The 16,012-nt window shown below is 42.3% G+C and overlaps 1 protein-coding gene across 2 annotated transcripts in view; it reads left to right on the plus strand.

The window, feature by feature from the left end:
* The window catches only part of zgc:158464 (uncharacterized protein LOC791139 homolog), a 141,634-nt gene that overhangs the window by 118,210 nt on the left and 7,412 nt on the right, over window positions 1-16,012 (plus strand). For both annotated transcript variants that reach the window (XM_061746246.1, XM_061746247.1), the window contains 2 exons: window positions 9,558-9,732; window positions 9,851-9,970. In XM_061746246.1, the coding sequence (XP_061602230.1) occupies window positions 9,558-9,732; window positions 9,851-9,970 (295 nt within the window). The remainder of the gene's footprint in view (window positions 1-9,557; window positions 9,733-9,850; window positions 9,971-16,012) is intronic.

Consider the following 16,012-nt stretch of genomic DNA (forward strand, 5'->3'; position numbering starts at 1 on the left):
TAGCCCCGCCCACTCAGAATCCTGCATAGATAATGAGGTTAGAGAATGGGAAGATAAAGACATGGCTCAGAGGCTGAATTTCTAATTTATTTAGCAAAAACAATCAAAAGCTTGTTTTTAAGACATTCAAGGCCTGTTTAAAATAGGTATTAGATGCCATAATAGGTCCCCTTTAAATAAAAATAAAATCAAATATGATAAATCAGTTGTATCTAATTATAACCTGATTCAACCAATATAGAATGCGTGCATCATCTTTACAGGGATAAAATATTATTTGTTTTGATTTTTAAGTTTCATTTGGTATTGATTGTCTGAATTATAATTGGAACATTTTAACAAAAAATGTAAGCTGAAGCCTCATTAGTTTTAATTGTGCTGAACCTGAATTTGAGTCCAACATCAGATGGTTTTAATGAATAAGACTATTTAGATTAATTTTGTCATTTTCTGGACCTCAAATAAATCTCTAATAATCTCAATTTATTGAGACCCTTTTTATTCAAAGTGGAAGGAGTAATGACATCTTTCCTTGCTTTTAGATTTCACTTCACTTCTCTTTTTCAACTCTGTTGCGTCCCTTTCTTCTTCAGTCCAAAGATGCTACGTGTTCTTTCATCATTAACCTGCTCTCAGTCACAACACAGCCATCTTCTGGTCTTGTCTTCTGTATTTTTCACTTTATGTACCTTTTCTCTCCATTTTCTTCTGTCACCACTGTCTTCACCTTGTCCTGCTGGTGCTCTTCTCCCTTATCCTCCATCTCTCCTCTGTGAAACCTACAGTCGATATTAATATGAGCAAGAAGCTCCCGTGGCTTCCTCCTGTTGGCCAACTCAGCAACAGTTCTCCGCCAGCGGAGGAGCCAGAGTCTCCTACCCAGACAGCTCAGCCGCCGCTAGGACAGACGAGCTGTGAACGGCACCACCATGGTGGGTGTTGGTGTTCACACTGGCCGGTGTTTTTACTATGAATTGCCTCTTTCCCTCAGTCCCAAATGCATCCATATATCCATTTCATCTATCCCTTTTAACTGAGGGACAGTTTGAGCGGTGCTATTCAGTTCATTTTTATTGGACTGATTTTCAACAGATGTCATCTCAGGGTGTACATAACAGAGAAAGAAGACAACTTAGATTCAAGTCCAATAAAAAATTAAAGCTGCAAGCAGCGATGAACGGGCCCTCGCACCCTGGTGCCACGTTCAGGCTGCAGTGGAAGCGCTTGTATGACTTGCATGTAGATTCTTCAGGCCTGGACATTTAGCGGATGACACCACCCACGAGTCTTTATGTCAAACCATTCAAAAGTTATGGCAGAAAGTATGAACTATCGGATGTCGACCAATCAGAAGAAGGGGCGGGGCTAATTTGTACCAATTATGTTCAAGGACTCGAAACTGAGTCCGATGACACCACCCACGAGTCGTTATGTCAAACCATTCAAAAGTTATGGCAGAAAGTAGGAACTATCAAATATGGACCAATCAGATGAAGAGGGGGCGCGCTTTTTTGTCGCCACGATAACGCTTTGACTGAGAAAAGAAATGTGCATCGTCGTAGGATCGAGACATTTTGATGTATAACACACCTGGGTGCACGTCACGGTTCGGGCGAAGAAACGGCCGAAGAAATGGCATAAATTGCGCCAAAATTACACGATTAATTCAAAATGGCCGACTTCCGGTTCGGTTTGGGCCATGACGCTAAGAGACTTTTCTTGCGACACGATACAGGTGTGTACCGATTTTCGTGCATGTACGTCAAACCGTATTGTGGGGCTTGAGACACGAAGTTTTCTAGGGGGCGCTGTTGAGCCATTAGACCACGCCCATTAATGCAAACCATTAAATATCAAATTTTTTGCCAGGCCTGGCTTGCGTGCAAAATTTGGTGACTTTTGGGGCACGTTTAGGGGGGCAAAAAGGCCCTAATTTCATCGGAAAAATAAAAAAATTAAAAACGAAGGGGAAAAAAAATTCCTACGGATACAATAGGGCCTTCGCACTGTTAGTGCTCGGGCCCTAAAAAAAACACTGTATCTAATTATAATCAGATTCAGTCAATAAAGATTGTTTGCATCATCTTAAGTGGCACAAAACATTCTTTTTATATTATTCAAGTTTAATTTGCTGTTTGTTTGTTGAATTATAATTGACACAGTTTAAGAAAACCATCTGAGCGTGTCCATGCTAAGAACAATATGACTTTAGGTATTAGTTCTGTAATGACTGCACTTTTCCATCTGGATTACATGTGGCAGAAAATCACTAACTCTTGTGCAGGTTTTAAGCTGAAGCCTCATTAGTTTTAATTGTGCTGAACTCCCTTCTGCATGCATAATTACCTTTCGCTGTGACCCCCATTTCCTCTTGTCAACATACTCATAACCATCTCAGATGTCCCTCTGACCCGCTGTTCTCCACAAGTGGCTTACGTGAGCTAAAATGTAACAAAAAAATCAACTTCACTTAATGCAATCTGGACTGTTGACATATTACCATATTTATCATCATAATAGACACAATGGACAAGTCATTCACCTATTTTTAACCAAGAGAACCATTAGTTGAGTTTTGAATTTTGCACACGCTCATTCCCAGAGTGCCTTAATTATCCTGGGAAAAGGACATGTTGCAGGACTAGTGCCAGGAATGGGATTTCCCCAGGCAGAATGGGCGGACTAAGACAGAGGCAGTGAAAGAGGACACCGGTCCGTGCTGCAGGCGAGGACAGGGCAAGGACTTGATTTATGCCCATAAATCCATGGGAAAGGTTCTGGTTCCCCGTGTGATGTGACTGGGTTTAAGATTGGCGTCCAGCTGTAAAGTGATCCCCTGTCTGTCTGGACCAGCACGGCCCCACTCTACATCCTTTAGGTCAAAGGTCCAAGTGGCAGACAGGAGCGGGGGGATGGTGGCAGGACGCCCTCGGCGACCCTTGAGAATACAGTTACAATGCACTCCGGTGACCCGAGAGTAGATCCCCACTTACACTTATACACTCTTTACTTATCAGTTAATGCACCGAACCCTGGCTCAAACAGGGTAAAGAGGTCATCTCCTGTGTGTTTTATTACGTTTATTTATCACGGTTTTACTCTAACATAGGCATGGGAAATACAAACATTAAAGTAAACCCAACACGGTTGAGTTGCATCCATGTTGTCAGTTCAAGCTGACATAGTAGATATTACTTCTACTGTATAGGGATGGGCGGTATGGACTAAAAAATGTATGACGGTAATTTCTGGCATTTATCCCGATAACGATAAAAATGACGATAAAAAAAATACCAATTCAACTCTGTCTTTGTAACTATGAATCTATCTCACTCTCAGATCCGCCATGTTTGTTACACAAAAACGTCATCAATGGGAATTTATCCTTCTTTCTTTCTTTCTTTCTTTCTTTCTTTCTTTCTTTCTTTCTTTCTTTCTTTCTTTCTTTCTTTCTTTCTTTCTTTCTTTCTTTCTTTCTTTCTTTCTTTCTTTCTTTCTTTCTTTCAGGCTCATTTCCTTCCTTCCTTCCTTCCTTCCTTCCTTCCTTCCTTCCTTCCTTCCTTCCTTCCTTCCTTCCTTCCTTCCTTCATTCCTTCCTTCATTCCTTCCTTCTTTCCTTCTTTTTTCCCTTCCTTCTTTCCTCCTGCTCTCTCCTTCCTTCTCCCCTTCCTCTTTTCTCCCGTCCTTACTCCTTTCCTTGTTTTCTCCCTTCCTTCTCCCCTTTCCTTCCTTCCTTCCTTTTTCCCTTCCTTCCTTCTTTCCTCCTGCTCTCTCCTTCCTTCTTCCCTTCCTCTTTTCTCCCTTCCTTCCTCCTTTCCTTGTTTTCTCCCTTCCTTCTTCCCTTTCCTTCCTTCCTTCCTTCCTTCCTTCCTTCCTTCCTTCCTTCCTTCCTTCCTTCCTTCCTTCCTTCCTTCCTTCCTTCCTTCCTTCCTTCACGTACGTTGTGCGTGGATTTAATGCAGAACCATAAATCAGCTTTACACAAAAACATCATAAACGTGAATTTATTGTTTTTACCGCGAGATGACAAATTCTTATCGTGAGGAATTTTTTTGACGGTATATCGTGAACTGAAAATATCACCCATTCCTACTACTGTACATAAAAATGTTGTCTGAGTATAATAAAGATATATAAATTAATTTCTCTTACCTTTGTCGTCCTTTTGCGTTAGAAAGAAACAAGATAGCCTGAGTAACTGAACAATGTCCAGATTTAAAGGGGTTCACGTGCTGAGATGCTCATGTCTTCGTCTTGCAAAACCAAAATTAGTTTTATTTTGAAATCTTGATAAAAGGAGAGAGAATATTGCAAGATGGCAAAGTCTTCAAAGATTCAACTTATAGATTCATCGGCAGCCTTGGAGATTTAAAACTGTATTCTTAACGGTCATCCAGCAAATCATGACTCGCTCCTGATAGACACAATATGAAACAAACGAGTGTTTCCTCTTGATCGTTTCTTCCTAAAACTACGTGGGGGGCACCAGACCATCCTGTGGGCTAATTTTAGCGTGCTGGCACTGCTTTGTAATGAGATGCATACCTGTTAATCACTCCACACTCCCTACTCGGAAAACTTAATTTCCCCCTCACAATGCAGCAGGCGATGACACGCGTCGCCCCTCAGACTTGTCATCCTTTTTGATAGGAGTATCATTAGCAAATGAGAATTAATTAGCCAGCTTAATTAGAGAAATTTGTGCCGCAGTGTGTGCAGCTGAGGACGAGGAGCAGTCAGGTTGGTGAGAATCTGCAGAGATTGAATATTACCTCCTCTTCGGTTTGGCTCTTAAGGTGTTTCCCATTACGTTATTTTATAAGCACTTCTTTATTTATGGTTTATTTTTCAATTATAGGACATTCTGTTTGTTTCATCACATTGTTTTTATATTCTTTTGAGCTTTGTTTCGCCTTGCTGTGTTGTATTACGTTGCAGCGCTTTATTATGCGGATCGGTTATAATTAAAGCTCAGATAAACATAAATGCCCTTTTGACATTTATGTTTATCTGCGTCCAGCCACTCGGGTTTCTCTCCAGCGTGACCTCCCTCCCCGCTCTCCTCTGTGTTTTTCTCCGTCTTTGAAGGAAGCTGCGTGTTGAAGGGGGACAGGTCTTTCTGCCATCAGTCACCACTTGACTGACAGTTCAATCTGATACGCAGATTCCATTTTCTCTCTTTACAAGCGGCGGCGCTGATAACACACCCAGATTCCTCTGCACATTTCCCTATGTGGCCCTGTGTGTTTACAGGTAGAGACGCACGCTCGTGTGTGAGTGCATTTTCGCCCTTTCATCCCTCTTAAGCTGCCTCTCCGGGCTTTTTTGTTCTCCTGCGAGCCAATCCTCTTGTCAATCTCCTATCTGCCGCGTCTTGGACCGTACACTTCGGAGAATGAGAGGGGAATTGCTTGGCCTCTCTCCTGATTGTACTCATCCTGAAAACATAATTCTACAACAGTGCGAAGCTACCGCACTTGAGATGGCTGTCAAACAATGCTGGCGTGAGTTCATGCGCCTGAGCAAATAAAATGATAGCTTTTTGTTTTATATAAAGGCTTTTTTAAGAGTGACCTGGTCGTATGGAGGGATGCACTTTCCCTGCAGAGAGGCCTTAGGTCTGACAGGTAAGGTTGATAGGGTTGCCTCTTCTGAGATCAGCCCCCTTCCCTTTTTCTTTTCTTTTTTGTGCTGGTGGAAGGAAAAAAAAAGTTTAGCCAAGGTCAACTGAAGCACTTTTTGTTGTAGTGTAGCAAGGGGAGGAATTAATTCTGGTGGATGGAGAAAATGTGAATAGCTGAGGTCGACAGGATGCTTGAATGAGTAGAAGATGGACGTGTGGAAGGAGCAAAAATGCCCATTTTCTTTGTCAAGCTGCAGTAGCAGAGACATTTTTCTTTTCTTACTAATAAGCAAGAAGATATACTGTTTAATGTAATGTTCAATGTATGTACATAAAGGGATACTGTAGAAAATCTGAATGATGAGGATTTGTTGAAGGAACAGCTCACGTTACAAAAATAAGCTGTTATTGTCGAGCCTTCTTCTTCTTCATGGAAATACTTCTCCACAGTCCATTTTTTCTGAATCTTTTCTGACACTGACAAACGAGAGGGAATGGAGAAAAAGACGACTCGAGAGCTAAGGCCAAACTTGAGAGATGGAAACATCAAAAGAGAGGCTGACATGGAGAAGAAGAGGAAGAAAACAGGGCAAACAAAAAGAGAAAAATTGAAAGTGAGGGAGGGAGAGGAATTGGCTGCATCTTCATATCGGGATCTGTCAGCATTGACAGGGGCCCAGTCGAGCAAACATGCATCTCCTGTGTCCCCTCGGTCAGTTTCCATAGAAACGCTGTTTCTCACCCGGGCACATATAGTCTATTTTCATCTGACTTGCTTTCTTCTCCCAGCAGTAAAGATGATGTTCACGGGGATTATACGAAAGAGTGGAAAACTTAGAATGTCTGATGCACTTAGATGCACCACAGGAGCATCAACCGCCCGCCTGCAGCTCCCGTACGCATCAGGCTGGAGGAAGTGGAGCTGCAGTTCATCCTTTGCCATCGGCCCCGAGGTTAGATGCACAATTTAGCCAGCTGTCATGGAGGAGTACGATTCGCCAGTCATTTTAAGACTCCGACGTTACCCTGTAACGAACAGAGGCCAAGATAACAATCAGTCAATTGGAATAATCATTTCCATGAATTTATGTTTAGGGAAACGCATCAGTGAGTTCAGGGCCAACGGGTTCAACCTTCGGTTGCGGCGGGAGGTTAAGGGGAGCCCCTGGTGGTCGGACATGAAGTAACAGTAATGTGTTTCGGGATTTAGTGAAGAAGAAATAGTTGTGCTTCTTCAGAAAAGAAGTGGTTCCACAACAAAAATGTGGAAAAAATACATCATTACTAGCATTTTCTAGAGGTAGACAGTGATGAGGAGCAAGACGGCACAAACAACTGCAGAGGTTAGAAGACTGTTGACACTGTTGACGCCAACAAGCAGTGATTCCACCGAGGACTGAGAAGGAGCTACTTCCAGTACCTTAGTACAGGTTCAAGATGTATGCTTTAGTTTTGCACTATCCAACGAGGTTGTAGGATGAGATGTTATGTTATGTGTCTTTTTTTGCTTTTATACATAAGACTGTGACCCGGAAGCAGGCCATATTTATAATAGAATAGAATAGAGTAGAATGTCTTTATTGTCATTTGTACAGGTACAACGAAATTGGATGCTATCTTCTTTAAGGTGCATGGTTTAAAAAATAGATATATTAAAACAACAACAACTATAAAAATAAATAATCTCTAAAAGGACACAAACAGGAAGACAACATACAGTATTCACATTTGGCAGGTATTGCATGATTCTATGGCAGGTATTGCTCAGTTCAGTCAATATTGCACATGGAAAGAGTCAGTTTGAGTATTTAGCAGTATCGAGTGTAGTTATGGCTCTGGCATAGAACTGTCTTTGAGTCGGTTTGTGCGTGATTTCAGTGTCCTGAAACGTCTGCCTGATGGCAACAGTTCAAAGAGTGAGTGTCCGGGGTGAGATGGGTCCTTGATGATTTTCCTGGCTTTCCTGAGACACCGGGTGTTGTCCAGCTCCTCCAGGGAGGGGAGAGTGCAGCCGATTATTTTTTGTATAATACTTAAGTGCATTTGTGTTCTCTGTTTAGATTTATGTGCTCCATATTTTAAGACTTTATGAATAGTCCTTACTAAACCCTAGGGGTCTACTGATCCATTATTTTACACTTGTACACCAATTTAATAAGGAATGACCCAACGGCATTGATCAAATATTAACATGTGTAGTCCTCATGCATATTATCAAGCCTTATGTAATGTTTTTATTAAAGGAACATATTCTTTGTCATTTAACTCCTTAGTTTAATCCATAAATGAAAACTATTGTGTTCAATTCACTTTGTGATATCAACAAAAATAGAAGCATCATCCTATTAAGTGATAAAATAACACTGTCCACTGGCATGAAAGAGTACCTTTTTAAATCCATTATATATATCCTGTTTGGTTTACATGTAGGAAGGAATCATTGTGCTCTTATTTAGATCCACTTAGCTGCTTGCTCAAGCTCGCTAAAATATGTTGGCTGTATTGTCTCCCGCAGTCTAAATTGATTGATTAACACGGCCGGCCCTTTAACTCGCTGTGATACAGCAGCGCTTGGCAAGCTCACGCACTGTGGAGTTGAAATTCATCCCTGCGAGTGGAAGGCAGAGTCTAGACGGCCGCGGGTCCGTCTCCATCGACACGCCGTGCAGATCAGAGTGCCCGTCTGTCTGTCTGTCCGTGCGCTGTCTGCCTCGTTCAGCCCGGGTCATTAAACACGGGATGCAAGACTGGCCATTAGTGACAGAGAGCAGAGAAAACAGACACTGTGTAGTTTCATACTGCATTAACCCCTTCCATCAGAGGTTCACTTTTTATGTGCGTCTCAAGCCTCAAAGAAAAGCAACAATCCCCGGCGAAAGCTCGTCATGCGGCTGATGCTGGAAGCCTCCTCTCTGTTATTGCTCGAGAAGCGTGTCAGTGGCTCTAAATGGCTTTCCCCCCCCCACAAAGCTTGGGGTATTTTGACATCAATTATAGTGATCGATGACTGAGGGAAAATGGCCAGATCTCCCCCCCACGCACACAGATGACCACCTTTCATGATCACTGCTCCGGCGACCGTCGTCCAGGCTTTCGCTCTTCCAGCTGCTGCAGTGTTCTGCCAGCGGCAACACATTTACTTTCCTTTGTCCTCGTAAAATATCCTCTTTTGTTTTTCCCGTTAGGCTCTGTAAATAAATGTGCTGGTTTCACTGAACGTAAGCTCGCTGACCTGCTGCAGCCTTGTCATGAGCGCAGGTCACCTCAGGCCGCTCACGCCACCCAGCACTTCCCCGTGAGGACGCCAAGGGAGCTCGTCGTGTCCACAGTTGACCGTGGGAGTTCGGGAGCCAGTTTTAATGTTTAACTTTGCAGAACTTGCTTCAGAGGGGGGAGGATTTGTCTGTGTTTGTCCAAACGTGGATGTTTACACACATAAAATATTCGGATATGCTCGTTTGCACATTTGTGCGGACCTACGGAGTGAACATGCACGTGCATACGGTAGCAGATGGGGCTGCATTCACGGACAAATTGAGGATGTTTTGGAGGAAGTTTGTGTTTTTTTGTGTGTTTTTTGTTGTTTTTTTTTTCTTTTCAGTGGAATGTGTACAATGTGGGGAAGGATTGATTTATGCCTCTCCTGTGTGCACACATCCTTCAGCTGGATGAGCTTTACAAAGCGGTTTTGTGGATTTGGGTTCTCACACATTTGTACAGATCAACAAACACATCTGACGCTAATTTATGTCACGAGCTCTACACAAACTGCTACCTACTGAGACACGAGAGCTGACCTGAAGCTGACTTCTCTGTGAAGTTTTCTCACAGGATTGACACAATTACAAGTCCTGTCAGTGATTTTTGAAATATCAGCCCATCCTTTCAGATTAGAAAAAAAAAGTCTTTATAGCTGCATTTTTCTTAATTACAGTTCAGTTTGATGGAGTGGAAAAATCGCGAATGTCGCCCACCAAGGACGGGAAAACTCGCCCGCTTCAGCGACATTCCAGTGGCTGTCTGGTTAACACCAAAATGACCTCAATGGACCACTGCAGCTCCTCTCTTGGGGAACGTATTGATCCCACAATGCCTCTGGAAAGCCAGATGTGAGTCTGATCTTTTTTTTTCTCTCTTTTTGATTACATCAAATACTCTACTGCTTTGTGTCTTTGTTCTTCTGTTTCTATTCTTATAGTACTGATATTTATGTCTATTTCTCTGTAGCTGGTACCATGGAGCAATCAGCCGGACGGACGCAGAGTCTCTGCTCAGGCTGTGCAAGGAGGCCAGCTACCTGGTGAGAAACAGCGAGACCAGCAAGAACGACTACTCTCTCTCACTCAAGTAAGGACAACGTCTTCCTCACCTGAACAACAAACCATGATGAATTATATTCTCAAATGCCCAGTTGCATGCCGCCAGACTGGGTAAAAATACAACCCCAAAAGCCCTAAACATTTTTACCTGTTTGGAAAAAAATTACAGGCTCAGAAAAAGTCAGTCAAGTGTATATCCTATGATTTGTACAAAGAACACAGAGGAATAAGGGCCTGTCCCAATACTCCCCCTAGCCCTCGTTTTCATCCCTACCCCTAAATTTTGCGCGTTCCCGTGAGGGTAGTGGTGTCCCAATTCCTTTTTTCAATTAGGGGGAGTGCACATATCGAGGGCGAGTGGTTATGAATCTGGCCCTTCAGAGCTAGGGATTTCAGATGCACACTAGATGACCGAGGGCTAGAAAAATTTCCCAGAATGCTTTTCGTCGTCATTTGCGGACTGAATCAAAAAAAAAAAACATGGCAGACATTTTTTATTTTTTAGTGAATAAAATCAATATTTTGAGTTAGTTTCTGCATAAAAATGTGAAATATATATTTTACTTTCATAATATTTACTCAGTGAATGTAAATAATCACTCGTTTTCCCCGTTGTTGCAACCTCGCCAGAATAAAGGCTGATTTATGGTTCCGCGTTACACCAACGCAGAGCCTACGGCGTAGGTAACGCGGCGACGCCACCGTACGCCGTAGGCTCTGCGTCGATTTAACGCCGACCCATAAATCAGCTCCGGACCCGGCAGGCAGAAATCCTGAAATTTTCGGCGCAAATTTCTTAACAGGCGTAGCTACAACTGTTAGATTTCATCTATTAAACCAACATTTATCTTCCTAAATGATTTATTTCAGCCAGCGGTAATTCTCCACAGAGCTGCAGGTTTCTCCCCGGGACGACGGCGCAGGGCGATCACGTCTGTACTCCGGCTGCTGCTGCTGCTGCTCCGCCCCGGTCTCATCATCACTGAAAACATCGGATCAAATTTCTTAACAGGCGTTATTTGGGATAAACTGAGCCCAGGTTGGGGATCTTAACGGTTACTTTTACGCCTGAAAAAATATTAAAACTTAATAAAGTGCCATATTAACAGCGCTACAGCTGAAATTAAAACAGCTTTTGGCTTGGATTAGGGGTAGGGATGAAAACGAGGGGTAGGGGGAGTATTGGGACAGGCCCCTGGGAAGATTTCAATCTTTTTTGGGGGTAGTGAAGAAAAGAAGGGCGAGTGAAAGAAAGTAGGGCTAGTGAAGAAAAGTAGGGGGTGTATTGGGATTGGATCTAAGTGTCACATGTCATAGTACACACCATGAGCAAGGACTAAGCAGCATTATGGTGCTGACTCTGCCTTTTCTATATGCTGTTAATTTTCCCTCTGCAGACCTGTGCTTCTCACCCACACGCTGCCCATACTTCACCCTCCAACTCTTTGATACCTCTCTCCCAGCCTCGGCGCCTTGGTTTGCTGATGTGCGCAACACCCTGTTAATGGCGCCCTTTCACTGGCGACCTCTGCCCCCTGCCGCATCCAGCAGAGGGTCCGCAGGAGCCAACCTGATTGGTTTTTAGTCTACTGTGTGACATTTGGAAGAGGTCATTTCAGTGTCAAGGCGCACCGTGCAGCCACATCCCATTGCTTTGACGAATATGTGCAGCCTTGGCGGTGTCGGGTTTTTTATGATTTTCACTATATGGTGTCAGGACCTGGTGCCATGGCAACGGGGTGAGAAACACAAGCCAAAACTTAACACTGTCTGAAAAGCTTCCAAAACCAACCGTGGTTAAGTGGCTTTGGCTTTGAAATCTTAGTGTCTTTGCTAACCATTTTCATATTTACTGTACACACAAAACAATTATTTTTTATAATAATAAAAGAAAGTATTTCTTTAAAAAACACCAAGCCTGTGCCAAATTTGAAGAATTCATAACATGCAGAGAGACATCGATTTGTCTTAGTTATTATAACAGCAAGGATCACCTTGTTGGAGGCGCACATGTCCTGTAGGTGAAAAGTAATTTGGTTCCCCGCTCATGCAGTTTTTCCCCTGCTGCTGCGGCAGCTGTGTTATTTTCTATCTGAATGAGTGATGTTTATCCTCATGTGGTCGCTTACTTTCCTGCTAAGATAACTGATGAAAAGATTAACTGAACCTGCAGATGCAGGCCCGCCACAATGGTGTTTTGGCAGACTGCGAACTAGAGACGCTCGTGTGCGTGACTGCTTTGAGTCACACAGTTGGGTTCTCAAGTACTGAGACAGACACACAATTTTCCACCTTACTGTTTTGTTTGTTTGTTTTTTGTTTGTTTTTAAGCCACCACAGTAGATTTGGAAATAATCAGTTGAAATTAAATTGCAGTTTGATTTTTACTTCAAGGATTGAGCAAAACATGCATTCAAGGTTTAGATTTACAATCATCTGTATTGTACTTCTATAGTGAGTGTTTCTATTTGGCAAAGTGGTTCATGAATGTTTTTAACCTTGAGGTGAACCCTCTACGTTTTATCTTGTAAAGTCTCATCTTTAATGGCAAACTTGCATAATGACAGACCTACCTCACGGAGGTGTGCTCTTCTCTTCTTTTTTTTCCTTACAATGAAAGAATGATGTTGTAATAAACCACAGCTGTTGTTTTAGTTTGGCTTTAGACTTTTTACATCGCTGAGCTCACTAGTAATGGATTTATTTATTCGCAAAATCTGCTGAACTGTTTCGTTAAGCTCCTGCCGTCTTTCAGATCGTTTGTTTTGTTCTTGTAGTAGGGCTGGGGATCGATTCAAAAGTCAAGAATCGATTTGATTCCGATTCTTAAGATTCAGAATCGATTATCAAGATTTGATTCGATCCGATTCGATTCCGATATTGATTTGGGTTAGTGTTATTAAAACTGTTTTATGAGCTGTTGCATGAATTATATGACTGTAGTTATGCAAAATATTACTACTAGTATTATATTGAGATTAAACAGCAAGTATTGGCAGCTAATGATTCTGTAAGGACCAATCAGCTCCCAGAATTCTGATATAACTGCTTTCAGAAACATCATGTGGGTCAGAATTACCAAACAGATCTAGGACAGCAAACAGAGACGATGAAATTGGTTTTATTTTTTCCCACATTCCGTTTTTATTTGTTCCATTTTCGGTCCATTTTGGTTTTTAATTTTTGAGAATTTGGTTTTTAGCATTTTTTGCAAATGTAACCCCAAGACGGTATATAAAGTAATGAAATATAGACAATTTATGCAATTATAACTGAACACTTTAATGTTTTCATACCTTTAAACATATTTAAAGGCAAAAACATGGCACCAGTTATTCTCGTGTCCAACAAAACATTCCTTTTTTGGGGATAAACAAAAAAATAACCAAAAGTTGTAATGTAATGATGAAAAAAAATACATAAGTAAATAAATAAATAAATAAAATTTAAAAAAAATCGATCTTTAGACATATTAATCGATTTTTAGGAATTAATATGAGAATCGATTTAGAATTGGGAAATCGATTTTTTCAATACAGGCCTATCTTGTAGCCTCTTCCACTTGCATTGAGACCTGCATTGACTGCATTTTGTGGGTTTTCAGCAGCAGCTCCCACCTGCAAATGTCCTGTTTGATATCAACTGCAGACCTGAAAAAATGTTAACGTCCAAATGTAAGTGGACCTGTTTATATGTCTTGTCACATGTACAAAGCTCATTCATGAGTGAGCTTTTCAAATGAAAGGTAGGAGATACCACTGGCTCCTGCATCAACATGCATGAAATTACTGGGAAAGAAAATAACGTATATAGGATGCATGGGAATAACTCATAGATTCTAGGAATATTTGTGTCCTGTGGAATTAATGTTGATTCAAATATGATATTAATGTAAATTCTGCCAACAGAAATAAATGTCAAGGCTGTGCCAAGTCCAGCAGTTATCGCCTGGAGATGCTTTGAACAGGCAATATAGTAGTTTATATTATAAGGCATAAAAAAAGACATGAGGAGAGAGTGTATGCCACTGTAGGTTATGACCATTTTTATCTAAAGGTACAAAGCAATGAGGAGTTAATCCACACACTTCTACTATAATAATGAATGAAAAATACATGAACTAATGCTGCACATTTTAGCACTCCAGAGAAAACTGCTACTTTGCAATTGCAGAAAGTATTTTTCCCAGCTTGGGCTTAACCTCGCAATAACAGAGGAATCGTAATAGGCGTTTTACTTCTTTCAGTGTGATGTAAAACATGTTTTAGTTTTCTCAATTAGTGACACTGCATGAGTTTAAATTGCAAAAGTGTGCAGATGAATCTCACTAATGAGCTGCACTGTGAGAGCAGATCGTAGGGGAGTCCAGTTTTTGAACTGCTTTACTAATGGACAACACTCTGCCTTTGCTCCTATGAAATCCACCACCTTAATGGTGATGAATCCTGTGACATCTGTAATTGCGGTTTGTCTCATTGAGAAGAGAAGAGCCACGTTGAAGGGATTTCCTGGCCGCCCTGTGAAGATGCTTAATCCCTGTGACCTGAAGTCTTATCCAGAAAGTCACATATTTGATAAACTGGGTTTAATGCCCCCCCATGAGCATACGTGATGGTAGGAACGTAGATGGAAGATGAAGCCGAGAACCTTCTCTTCACCAAAGCAGACCAGTACAGGGTCTGCATTACTGTCGATTAGCGATGTTCAAGTCCCGTCCTCAAGGGCCGGTGTCCCGCTTACAGTAGGTGTTTCCTTGTATTGTTTCCTCCATTGAAATTAATGGTTATCAGAAACTTGTCATAAGGGTCTGCACAACTCTGTTCACGACACAGCCATTTGTATCAGGGTGTGTTGATGCAAGGAAACACCTAAACCATTAGGAATGGGTGATATTTTACCGTTCACGATATACCGTCAAAAAAATTCCCCACGGTAAGAATTTGTCATCTCGCGGTAAAAACGATAAATTCCCGTTGATGACGTTTTTGTGCAAAGCCTGATTTCTGCGTTAAATCGACGCAGGGCCTATGTAGCCTATGGCGTAGGGTACGTGGCGACGCGCAAAGTACGGCGCGTGTCGCCGCGTACCCTACGCCGTAGGCTCTGCGTCGATTTAACGCAGAACCATAAATCAGCCTTAACAAACATGGCGGAAGGCAGATTTGAGAGCGAGGAGCTCGTTGTTAAACTCCACCTCAGCAGCAGCGGGGTGTAATAATTGGTGTAGTTTAGTAGCATTTAGTATTCTTTTAAAGCAGTGTTTTGGGGGCTCCAAAGACTGGATGTGGTGATAGATTTATAGTTAAAAAGGTGGAGTTGAATTGGTATTTTTTTTATCGTCATTTTTATCGTTATCAGGATAAATGCCAGAAATTATCGTGATAAATCTTTTAGTCCATACCGCCCATCCCTATAAACCATGCAGGACACCGGCACCTGAGGAGCGGACTTGAAGAGCCCTGCTGTAAATGAAGCCAACAGGACTACATCTTCTGCAAACAGCAGAGATATAATCCCAAAGTCACCAAACTGGACCCCCTGTGCCCCTCGGCTTCACCTAGAAATCCTGACCATTCAAGTTATCTGTGATGAGGGCAGACTTGACAGAATTCCAGTCTCACTGAAAATGAATCCAAATTACTAGTGGCAATGTGGACCGAACTCTCGCTCTGTTTGTACATCCCGTAGCAACGGACCCAATAACACATACTCCAGGATCATCCCCCGGAAGATACGCCAAGGGATGGGTCAACAGCCTTCTCCATGTCCACAAAGCATATGTGGTTGCAGAAACTCCCATCCTCAGCCAGGATGGAACCCACGTTGTTGCTTCTGAATCTGAGGCTGATATCAGTGGGACTCTCTTCTCCACCACCCCTTCCCAAGCAGGTTGAGGAGTGTGATCCCCCTCTAATTGAAACACACCCTTAGTTCCTCCTTCTTATAAAGGGAATAACCACACCGGGCCTCCAATCCCGAGGGACTGCTCCGATGTCCATGCAGTGTTGCAGAAACGTGTCAAGCTTGAGTTGTGGTTCTGTGTCAAAACAACGCCGTGCCTACGGCGTCC

Source organism: Cololabis saira, chromosome 2 (genome assembly GCF_033807715.1).
Source record: "Cololabis saira isolate AMF1-May2022 chromosome 2, fColSai1.1, whole genome shotgun sequence".
Taxonomy (NCBI): Eukaryota; Metazoa; Chordata; class Actinopteri; order Beloniformes; family Belonidae; genus Cololabis; species Cololabis saira.